At 45.1% G+C, this 11,023-nt stretch overlaps 1 protein-coding gene across 2 annotated transcripts; it reads right to left on the bottom strand.

Moving 5' to 3' along the window:
• Positions 1-461: 461 nt before the first annotated feature.
• Positions 462-10,750, bottom strand: scyl1 (SCY1-like, kinase-like 1). Of its 2 annotated transcripts, XM_047585445.1 has the most exons (19): positions 10,572-10,750; positions 9,816-9,956; positions 9,648-9,653; positions 8,935-9,057; positions 8,599-8,825; positions 8,429-8,519; positions 6,245-6,400; positions 5,805-5,963; positions 5,548-5,655; positions 5,188-5,301; positions 4,921-5,076; positions 4,619-4,807; positions 4,236-4,311; positions 3,906-4,100; positions 3,625-3,773; positions 3,424-3,513; positions 2,947-3,264; positions 2,115-2,193; positions 462-1,889 (listed from the first exon to the last, which is right to left on the bottom strand). In XM_047585445.1, the coding sequence occupies exons 1-19, from the start codon at positions 10,677-10,679 to the stop codon at positions 1,765-1,767; spliced, it is 2,610 nt and encodes an 869-aa protein (XP_047441401.1). In that variant the 5' UTR covers positions 10,680-10,750; the 3' UTR covers positions 462-1,764. The 2 variants fall into 2 exon arrangements, with proteins under 2 accessions (XP_047441401.1, XP_047441402.1); XM_047585446.1 differs by lacking the exon at positions 9,648-9,653.
• Between the last annotated feature and the right edge of the window lie 273 nt (positions 10,751-11,023).

Below are 11,023 nucleotides of genomic sequence, written 5' to 3'. Positions count from 1 at the left end.
TGGACGTCAGTATTATCAGCGGTATAGGATGTGCATGTGTGTAAAATGTAATGAATGCGTGTTGACGAGTGCATTCAACTAAAAAGGAAAGGGATGGTTAACCCTGTGGCTGCCACACCACTCCACGGACGTCTACTGGGGAGAGAGAGGGACAGAATGAATCAATGTGGGCCTTTGTAGTCTCAGGAGGCCCAATCACTAAACCCAGCCCACAAACCAAAATCCTATCGGAAGGCCGCTGCCTCAACAGGAGGGGTCGCCACAAGAGTTAGTCAGAACTTAATGCTTCTAGCTCTGTACAGTGAACATAGCTGTTCTGTGTAGTAATCAGATTTAAGCAGATTCAGCGGGATGTACAAATAGAATAAGTATAATAAATAGAAAATGTAATAAATAGAAATAACTTTCAAAAAACTTCTGCACTTCAGTCATGAACATGAAAAGAAATGCAGCCTTTCAAATTAGAAGCAACAGAGGTTTATTTGAATATTTGCTTACATGCTACATGATTTGGATTCTCTGTAAAAATATTGCATCCAGTCTTCCTCGGTGCACACAGCATAGTTGGTGACGTGTCCACCTCTGTCAAGGACACCAGCTCCAGTGGTGATGGCTGTTGATTGTGTCAGCTGACTCATCTATGAAGCATTTTGTACAGCGAGCACAACCAAACAGATCGACGCAGTGTTCAACAGACAGTTCTGATCAAAACACAGTCTGATGATTTGATATAGTCAAGGTCCACTCTCAAAATTTGGAGCTGCTGTGGTTTAACACCCAGAGCTGGTCTTCAATTAAATAAAGGCACAAATAAATGAATATGACAACCCAAACAACACCCGACTAAATTTAATTATCAGTATTTCTCAACTTCCTCACATGATTCATGGGGTTTTAGTGACCTCTGGTGGACCTTTTTAGAACTCCTTTGATTTCATACACCCTCCACCACAGTACTGCACCTCACAGGAGGCAGAACAGGTCATACAAACAGATATTTCCTTGAGACCAGCTTCCCACCTTCGTTTTAGTATATTTCCAGCTGCTCCACTGAAGAGTTTCTCATTTACAGATCTGGAACCAGCCCCATGTTTGAGCTTTCAGGCCGGTTCAGTAAAATACAGTGCCCTATGTGCAAAGTAAAGTCAAAACATTTGTAATTTCTTACCTTTTGTTAAGCCACAAATACACAAGTGCATGCATGGACTGATGTCCAGTCTTAGATCTGTAACTGACAGGTGAGCTAAAACAAATGTATCCACTGTGTCTGTGTGCATACCCACTGAGAGACATTCAGTATAGTAATACACCGTTTGAAGTTCTACTCTGTATATACTTCTCTTTTTAAAAAAAAAATAAAATAAAAAGAAAGAGTGTAATTTCTTTTAAGACAAGATGCACCAGTTATATACATTTACTTTACAACGACAACTTTATGAGTTAAAAAAAAAAACAGTGGGGGACATTTTGTCAAATGAACTCAGGCCTGCTTGCTGCGAGGAGTGCAGCTCTGATACTTCACGTGTCTTTCTTCATCTCCCGTCCGTCAGGTCTTTAGTGAAGAAACCCAGAAAACCCCAAACCTAAGAGTCATATACGTCGACACCCATCAGCCACCAGGCCTCCTCCATTACAGCGACTGTTCACAGTTTTCTTCATCACTCCTCCCTGGTCCTTTACTTGCGGAATGACGGACCTACATCCGCGGCTCTGGTCCAGTCACTGTGGGTCACGCTCCTCGTTCGCTCGCCAGCTCCACCCTCATCAGTCCAGCTTGCGCGCGCCCAGTTTGAGAGGTCCTTTAGCAGCTTTACGCTCCGCTCGCTTGGCCTCCAGCTCTTTCCTCCGCTCCTCTCGTTTCTTTTTGGACAGCTCCGCCTTGCTGAGACCTGAGTGACCACAGACATGGAAATTCATTACTTATGTCAGGGAGATTGAACTGAGGAGGAGATCATTTTATCTTTGTCCGTTTAACAATAGATTACTGTAGATATGAAACAATCCAGAGATGAAGAAGCATAAATGTTCTGACATAACATCAAAAACACTTTTTTTGGTTTTTGTTTGGACGACAGGTTGAATAAATAAAGCAGTAACTCAGCTGAGAGACTTACCCTGACTTCCGTCTACTGACTCCCAGCTCTCCTCAGCTCCCCAGTCTCCCGTGGGCTCTGCACTCCAGCCTTCTCCAGGCTGTCGCACAGAAAATACAACGCAACCATCACTAAACGGAGTCCGCTTCTTCAAATGTGGCTCAGATAAACCTGACTAACATGTTGCTATTACGCTTAAACAATCCTGTTTATTCTGATTCCACTTTTAGAAAGTAGTAATTAGCAGGAAACCAGCAAAAGATACATTTTATATCAAATTAAATGCCACTTGTACAGACTTTGTCTTTTATTAATGGTTTAATCGTAAGGTTTATCAACTGTTGGTAACAAATCCACTTCATGTCGTCATCAAAATTTAAGAGAGAATCATTTGTGTTTGAATTTATGGATTAGATTTATTTCCATTTCCAGGTTTGTGACCAGGGACGTGTTGGTCTCTGACAAACTTTAAAGCAGCTTCATATTAACGGAGTTATCCAGATACTGAAGGCAGGACACTGAGCCGTTGGTACTGGGTTCTTTCTAAACTTATCTTCCCATTTATGTGAACCACAGATCAACTTCTCAACAAGAGGACACTGTATTTGTTTTTTCTGTTTTTTAAACCAGCTAAACAAGAGATTAATATTTGACCATCACAAAATTTAGATCTTAAAATCTTCTCCTTTTAAGGCACCAACGTAAAAGTTTCCCCCCTATTAGTGGGTTTTTGTTGTGTTCTGTCTGTGGCATCGTTTTAATCCCCGACCTTCTGTTCATTGTAATGTAATCAGCTCTAAGTGAATATATCCAAATACGTTTTTTTTTTTTTTTGGCCTCCTCCTGTTCTCACCGTGGTAGCACCAGTGGCCGCCGTGCTTCTCTGCGACACGCTGGCGAACAGGTCGTTCTGGCCGGCGCCCTTCGCCGTGCTGCTGTCCCAGTTGTACTCGCTGGCTAACCGCACGCCCTCGGGCAGGGGGAGCGTCTTGTTGGTCAACGTCGTGTCCGTGTCCTCCTCCCCCCAGTCGTTGCCCCAGCCTTCCTCGCCGGCGGAGCTCTGACCCTGGCCTTCCTTCTCGTTGGACCAGCTGTCATCGGCGTCCCAGCCAGAGCTGCTCCAGTCTGAGCTCTGCTTCTTCACTGCCGCGGAGGCGGAAGAGCGACCCACCTGCGTATCGAGAATTAAATGAGCGTCGGCCTGAACTGAGAGCGAAGAAAGTTTAAGTTCGACACCAGCTTTAATTAAAGATTAGCTTTATTACTTTACTAGTAGCAGCATTAGCACAGAAGTCTTTATTGTATATAGGATAAAATAAATGGTTCCTACTCCTTTGTCGCTGGCCTTCTTTTTGGATGATGACATTCCTGACCAGTCCGTGTTCCAGTCGTCGGTCTCAGTGTGAGCTTTCTCCGGCTCCTTTGAGGGAACGTGTGAACAATTGAAAACATTTATTCATGAAATCTGAGATGACGAAACTTATTCTCATATAATTTATATACCAATATTTTTTTTTTTTTTTTTTTGTACCTCCAAGCTCCCCCAGTCCTCCTCGTCATCCCAGCGGTCTCCTATCGGCTCATCATCATTGTCTGTTGCTTCGAGAGTCAGCGATTGCTTGGCACGACTAGAGGCGGGGCGCTGAGGCAGAGAGGCTTGTGGGGTTTTATCTTCAGAACCTGATATGTGTTAAAAGAAATCAGGTCAGGTTTCATTTAGCGCGTCTGGAACCTTCCCAGGATTTAAATAGGTCCCAAAAGCAGGTCTCATTACTAGCGTCCGTTCTACGGACTGAAATGCGAGAACCCTACCAGGAGGGGCTGCTTCATCGGCAGCACTGGTGGGGCTGGTGGTGTCGGTAGAGCCGCCGCCCTCGGCTGCACCGCCTTCTGTTCCAGGAGCGTTGCGGATCAGCTTGGACGTTAGCGAGGACATGCCGGTGACGGCCCAGCCGGCCCAGCTGGAAGAGGCTCCTGCGGGCTGAGCGCACGACGCCACGTCCTTTTCTGCAGGATGGGTTTTTAGTTTTAGGATTTATGAATTATGAACTTGAGAAACTATTATTTTCCTTCGGACGCTAAGCGCAATATGGAAACAAATACGTGAAACGTGAACGGAGCTCAGTGCAGTTTGTTGCGTACCTATCTCAGCTAGCTTGGTTGGGTCTTCTGACACAGTCTCCAGCTTGGAAAGGAAACTCTTGATCGCTTTGAATGCCTTAAAAAAAAAAGAGAAAAATATATAAGAGAGCACGTCTTGATAAGAGACCGAGCAGCAGCTTCCCCCAAACATCTTAAAACTTTGCTGAGCCAACTTAGCTAAGGTCTTTTTTTTTTTAAAATGTATTCCCCGAAGATTGAAGAAGTCTTGCTGCTGTTGAATAACAACATATATATATGTGATAAATTTACTTTCTGTAGTGACATACGCAAACCGTTCTCTTATCTCTGAGCCATTGGTTCAATAGTTAAGATTAAAAGGCGTAAAAACACCATGTAGTCATAAATCTCCAGCAGCCTCCTACCTGGTCCCTGACACTCTTGTCGGGGTCAACAGTAATGGCACAGAGTGTGGGCAGGATTCGGCCAGCGATCTCCGTTACGCTGTAGAAGTTGTGCGTAGCTGCGAAGCCCAGGACACCGGCCGAGCGTGAAGCGGGGAAGGGGTCCTTCGTAGCTCGCGAGAAGGCAGAAATCAGAACCCGCTGTCGAGTCTGTGACCACAGGGACAATTAATCTTTATTTACATTTGTCTCTGTGTGTGTGTTTTTTTGTTTTTTTTACATTAAGACTGTAAATTCTACACAGTGACGCTGGTGTGCTTTACCCCAGCGTTGAGGTAGGAGGCGATCTTTCCCAAGCACACAGTGGTGTTGCAGCGGATTGGGCCTTGTTCATCTCTGGCCTGCAGCCGCGCAAAGTGACGCATCAGCTCCTGGTTCAGGTTGGTCTCATTCAGCTTGGGAGCCAGCAGCAGCATAGACTGGAGGAGCGAGGGGAAAACCGATGAAGAGGCACATCTACGAAAAGCTGACAGCAGCCGGTGGACGCGTAAAACGTCTCATCAGCTTGCGGCTCGTGAAAAGCAGGCTACCTTAACGGTCTGTTCTCTGATGGCCGGGTTGGTGTCTGTGAAGCCGTGGACGACGTGAGGAAAGATCTGGGAATTGACAGCTGCCTCGTTCAGATACTGAATGAACTGCTCCATCTGAGAAAGACGGGGGGAACGACGTCAACAAAGACAAGATAGGAATATCACTCAATACAGAGACTATACCTCTGAGAGGCTTTTCTCTTTCATGTCTATAAAATAGATGATGTCAAACTTAGACAATAGTTCCAATAATATCATAACTTTCACCATTCACCAGAACGTATGATAAGGATTGGAAACATTGATTTTTGTGCGTTTTTTTAAAGTTCAAAGCCAGCATTGTACAGAAATAACACACACCTGCTGCAGAAGTCGTATCCTCATAGCTCGATCCGTGGACGAAAACATCTTCACAATGACGGGAATGATCTTTTGTTGGTATTCTTCCGCTGACAGGAACTTCCCCACCTGGCAGATGAAGTAAAAACAGATTAGAGCACGACTTCTAATGGCGTGTAATGTGATTTAGTGTGATAAAAGCGATCTGGTCTGGTCTCTGGCGCGCTGCTCTGATATTTAATGAGGTGCGAGAGTCGTCCAGGGCAGAGCAGATTTACCTTGAAGAGCGGGGTGAGGACGACGGCTCCTGCATTGCCGAACTCGAAGGCGGTGAGCAGCTGAGGAAGGACCTTGTGTTTACAGAAGTCTTCGGGGAACGAGTCCAGGTTTTCACTCAGATCCTGGAAGAACTGCTGCTTCTCTGCAGGTTCTTTAATCTGGAGAGGTCCACATGAGGAGGGTGCATTTACTACCACTATCGAGACGTGGATCATTTACTCTGCTGGAACACTGACACTCCAGTTTCAGAAACACTACTCAAATAAATGCATAAACTGAGGTATAGTGCAGCTGTGAGGCAACAGAAGGCTTCCCTTGCCTATCCGGATTAAACCATGTATACCCAAGGATAGCTCCAAGAGGACTAGGCTTGGCTTTATTGGTAGAGACTCACTGTAGGTCTAATACAAACACACACTCTTAATGCCAGTCGACAAACCTGGATCTCTTCCAGGAAAAGGTTGCTCTCCACAAAGCTGTTGCTGAGGAACCCCCCCGGGGTTCTGCAGTTCTGCAGAAAGCGGGCCGGGTTTGGCCGAGCCCGAGGGTTGGCCCCCACCAGCTCACAGTAATGGGGGACCAGGGTCTTGGGGATCTGTGGACACACAGGAAGGACAAGAAAGATGGAGGAAACAAGTCGTAACAACAACCAGTGGCCCGCAAAAGAAACAACTCATTCTATTCCTCGTTTTTAGGAAACTAGGGATGTCCTGATCACATTCTCACATGATCATTTTTTACCTGGCTCTTTTATGAGAACGTTTGTCGGCGCAGCATTGGTTCACACCAAGTAAACAACATAAAATCTCTTTGTAGCTTATCAGTGGTGCAATTTAAATAAATATCTTTTTTCGATAAACAAACTAGAAGATGTATGTAAAACAAAATCTCAACAATTCCACATGGTGCAGCATTGCAGAAGTAAAAGTAAAGCACTTAACTCCACTTTTAAGAGGAAGCTTCACATTCAGTCACAAGTCAGAAAGTAAAATCCCATCTAGGCTGTGTGCAGAATTACACTAACTAGTCTAGTATTAAAATGAACATCAGGAATGTCCATTCAGAGCGGTGCTAAGCAGCTTAACCTCAACATGAAATAAAAGGTTTCCAGCTTATTGGAATAACACCACTGAAGTATAAAACACCAACATGGATATAAAACTGCAAAGCACTGGTTTGTTATCACCTCTTAAATGTGCTCTGTATTGAGCTCAACGTAGCTTGTTGTGAAACAGCTGTGCTGGTAAAGTGGTGACGAAAAGGCAACTCACAGACAGAGGCTGATCTTTTTGGCCTTTTCTCTGTCCTGAGGCAATTCCTCTTTATTTGTCAGTGTCTTGTTCTGGATCAGCGTCTTTGTCTGAGTGAACTCAGAGTACTGGGCAGGGTGTTTGTTTTTCAGGTGGCGTGTCATATTCGTGGCGTTGAACGCAGCTCTGTTCTTTCCACCACGTGAAATGCCCGGTTTGGCTGTTGCGCAGCCTTCGCTGTCCAGTTTAAAAATACCTCCTAACTGCAGACATCACCGCTGTCCTGAGGTGACATGCTTACCCTGCGTTAACCTAATGACGACCAGCTGACCAGCTGTGCAACTATGAATATTGAGGTTGTGCACGTGACGCCACAGCCAGCGGAAGTCGCCGTGGTTACGGCCACTGAGTGGCAAAAGAAGTGACAGCTGAGCACGGAGATTAGCAGCATCAGTTTAAATCACAGGCTTTTAGATATCGGTGAAAAGATATCTCCGACAATGAACAGAGAAGTAAACAGATCGCTGAATTACTAAGAAACAACCGGAATCCAGGCACAGAAACCTGGTGTCGTGGTTCACATTTAGTGTCAGGTAATATTAATTTATGCTGTTTTGTTTTTTTTAAGTCACACCTTAAGTTACGTCCTGAAGGGCTGTCAGATAAGTTTGTCCATGTTGTTGTTTTGGCGTAGCTACAGCCGACAGTAACTATTTCAGTTCCAACAATAAATGATAAAAAAACATTAAACAGAATATTTGTGATCACTCCTCGTCATCCTTTTAACGTCCGCGTACACTTGTACAAAGCTGTTGGAGTTGAGTATAAAGTATTAAAAGGTCAAACTTTAGTATAAGTACAGTATTTCCTGGTGCTGCAATCGGGTCCATATAAATATCAGGATAATTGATTTCTGGCCACATGTCAATGTTAGGGGACCATTAGTTATTTGGTTCGTATGGATCATTGTTGAGTCTAATTCTCCTTAAGTGTTTTTGTGTTTCCGTGTTTTTGTCACTCAATGGACGTCAATGCGTAGCCTCTATTGATGTCTTGAAACTTATTAAAATTAAAACTAAGCCATTGTCATTACGTTTGACAGTCTCTTTGTACATCAGGATGAATTTAAAACGTGAACATTGCCATGCCTGTTGTTTTGTAAGCTTAAATCCGATAATTTCCACCCGATTCCGATCATTTGAAATTCACCTGATCGGCCCAGATTTCCAATCACGTGATCGGATCAGGACATCCCTACAAGAAACTGTGCCGAGTTTGCAAACAGCGGGTTTATGAACTCACCTCAAGTTTCATAACAACAAGATTAATAAAGTAGTCTAGGTATTTCTGATACTTCTACAGACGGGGCATACCTTTCCCAGCGAGCGGAGGGATGATGTGCGAGGAAGCGGCCCGTTGAACACCTCCCAAATCAAGCAGCCAAGTCGCCACACCTCCCCTGCCCTGCAACACAGGTACGCACAGTTCAACGCAAAAGCCTCCGCAGAAAACTAAGCAGTTTGTTAAAACGGCCGTCGCTCACCATGTGTCTCCGCTGCTATTGGGCATCTCTGGTGGGTCGTACTTCTCCATATCTGGGTTGACAGACTTCGGGGTGGGGAGCGGGACCCCGGTTGGGTCACCCTGCTGAGGGGCCACATGGTCTAGAGCACCGAGCTTCCACTCTCCAGCTCGGTCCACGAAAACGGCCCACACGCCCAAGTTGTTGTGAAGCAGGTGGCAGTCGTTGACCAGAAAACTCAGAGCTTTCTGTGGGAGGGAGGTTAACCGGAGAAGAGACGTCAGCAGGGGAAAATTATGAAAATGCCTGAACTACAGCGCTCCTGGAGCTACAGACTGTACACTATCATGTCCTTACCACTATCTGGTGCAGACCCCAGGACACCTCCAGTTCCCCAGCACCGCCTTTCTCTGCCTGGGCCTTCAGGTGGACTGCCAGAGGCGTCACCTGCTCAGTGACCAGGTACAAGCTCTTGTCTGTCTGTAACGACCACAAACACGGTCAGCCATTCAAATCGAAGCGCGTTCTCCTTTATGCTGCATGGCATCGTGCTATAAAGTTAGCAAGCACAGCAAGATGTTATATTTTGGGAATTCATTTTTTGCTAACACACAAAGCCTTTAGGCATCATAACGATATGTTTCATCACTTTCTGGTAAAAGCCAGTTAAACTCATGCCGAAGTATTATCCTGGCAAACTGTACTACAGCAAGTAAAAGAAAACACATCCTGAAACTAGAGTAACTTTTAAAGTCTGTTTTCAGGTAGTTTGATCGGTGTTCGGCCTGATCAGATCATCGTGAACATGCAACACAAGGTGGAAGACGCTTGATGCAGGTCAACGTTCCCTTCACAGATTTCACTTGAAATGAGCCACCTTGCCATGCCACGCCATTCTGTGTAGACTCCCAATTACAACAACATAATATTAATATTTCTAGCATTGTCATTTAACACACACTTTATGTTGACAAGGGAGCAAAGTGGGCAAGAACCTTCTATCGCTACAACATCGACTACGACTACTGCACTTCAACATAAAAACCTAAAACAACCCTTTTGACACTCACCTCTGTCTGAACACGACCATGCAGAGAAAAACAGATGATGGAGATAAGACACATGACAAAAACACGGCCACTCACTATGTTTGCAACAATTCACCGAGACAGTTCAAAGACGGACCTCTGAGACTTTTTTTTTTTTTTTTGGAGCTTGTGTCAAGACGGAACACGTACCTCCAGCCCGTCGACGTAGGCCAGGATGTTCGGGTGCCGCAGGGTCTTCATGCGCTTGAAGGCAGCCTTGGCTAGCTGGGTCTGCAGCTCTGTCCCCTGAGCCATCTCGTACACAAACACAGACACCGGCTCTCCATTGGTCTGTGGACACAGTTTTTGGCACTTTCAACACTTATACAACCCACATGTGAAATTCGCATCATGCTAATTGAAAACATATCTGGAAAAATCAACCAGACTGTCAGATTTCACCTCATCTATTGAAATGGTGATGATGATGATGATGATGGTGGTGGAGGGTTGATGGCAGTAGGAAGTTGGTCATCTGACTCGGAGCTTATAGCTTCAGCTTATCGGTGACAATATTTAAGACAGTACGTTGGTGCTGTCAGCAATGGGGAACGACCCCTTTATTCGTGTGAGAGTTGGTTTAACACTATTCAGATAAGAGCCGATATCTCGGCTAAAACGGGGTGACGTGGCGAGAAATACGTGTCTGTCCCTGGGAGTAAACAAAAACCCTGAGCTCATTCACCGGGTAGAAACTCAACGACGCACTGACAAGCCGGACAATATGTGTTAGCAGCGACAATAAATTGGGGGAAATGATTAGAAAAGTCGTTGATAGACAAGACGCGTATCATAAAGGCTGAATTAGCGAACAAACTCCGAGGTTAGCTATTCGGCTAAGTGGCAGGCCTCCATGGGTAGGTGAGCTAACGCTAACCATTAGCTCGATCAATAGCGCTCTTTTACCTTCCGCTTCCCCCGATGGAGGCTCCATATCCCAGACTTCTCTTGGCTGTCTGGGAGGATTTCATAGGCGAAGTCTTTGACAGGATCCCTGGCGAAAAAGGACCACATCTCCCGTTACCTCCGCACCGCATCAAAGCTTTACACACACAGCAACAGGACTAAGCAGACTCACAGCCAGAGGGCGCTAGCTAGTAGCATCTACCAGAGCCGTATATTACAGAGAGTCTGGCAAATTTAAATCATGGGCGCCATGTTTGATGTATCGGGGGCAAAAGTCTGTAACTCTATGGGGCAGAATGTGTTATGTTGAAATAAATCGCTTATTTTCAACATTAATGAGCCTATAAATGCTATTGACAACGTCTGTCAATATGCTAAAGGACTTCACTTCTTAAATATCCCAGCATCTACTTACTTTAAACATCTTAAATGCTGTAAAATGCTTTGCAGCT

Source organism: Mugil cephalus, chromosome 5 (genome assembly GCF_022458985.1).
Source record: "Mugil cephalus isolate CIBA_MC_2020 chromosome 5, CIBA_Mcephalus_1.1, whole genome shotgun sequence".
Classification (NCBI taxonomy): Eukaryota; Metazoa; Chordata; class Actinopteri; order Mugiliformes; family Mugilidae; genus Mugil; species Mugil cephalus.
The sequence above is the reverse complement of the archived record's forward strand: the minus strand, read 5'-3'. Positions and strand labels throughout refer to the sequence as shown.

Coding starts and splice junctions, on each gene's coding strand:
- scyl1 (XM_047585445.1), bottom strand. CDS start 10,679: ATGTGGTCCTTTTTCGCCAGGGATCCTGTCAAAGACTTCGCCTATGAA. Junction 5,077..5,187: donor TCAGAGAACAGACCGTTAAG/GTAGCCTGCTTT, acceptor TCGCTCCTCCAG/TCTATGCTGCTGCTGGCTCC. Junction 2,194..2,946: donor CGGCCACTGGTGCTACCACG/GTGAGAACAGGA, acceptor TCTGTGCGACAG/CCTGGAGAAGGCTGGAGTGC.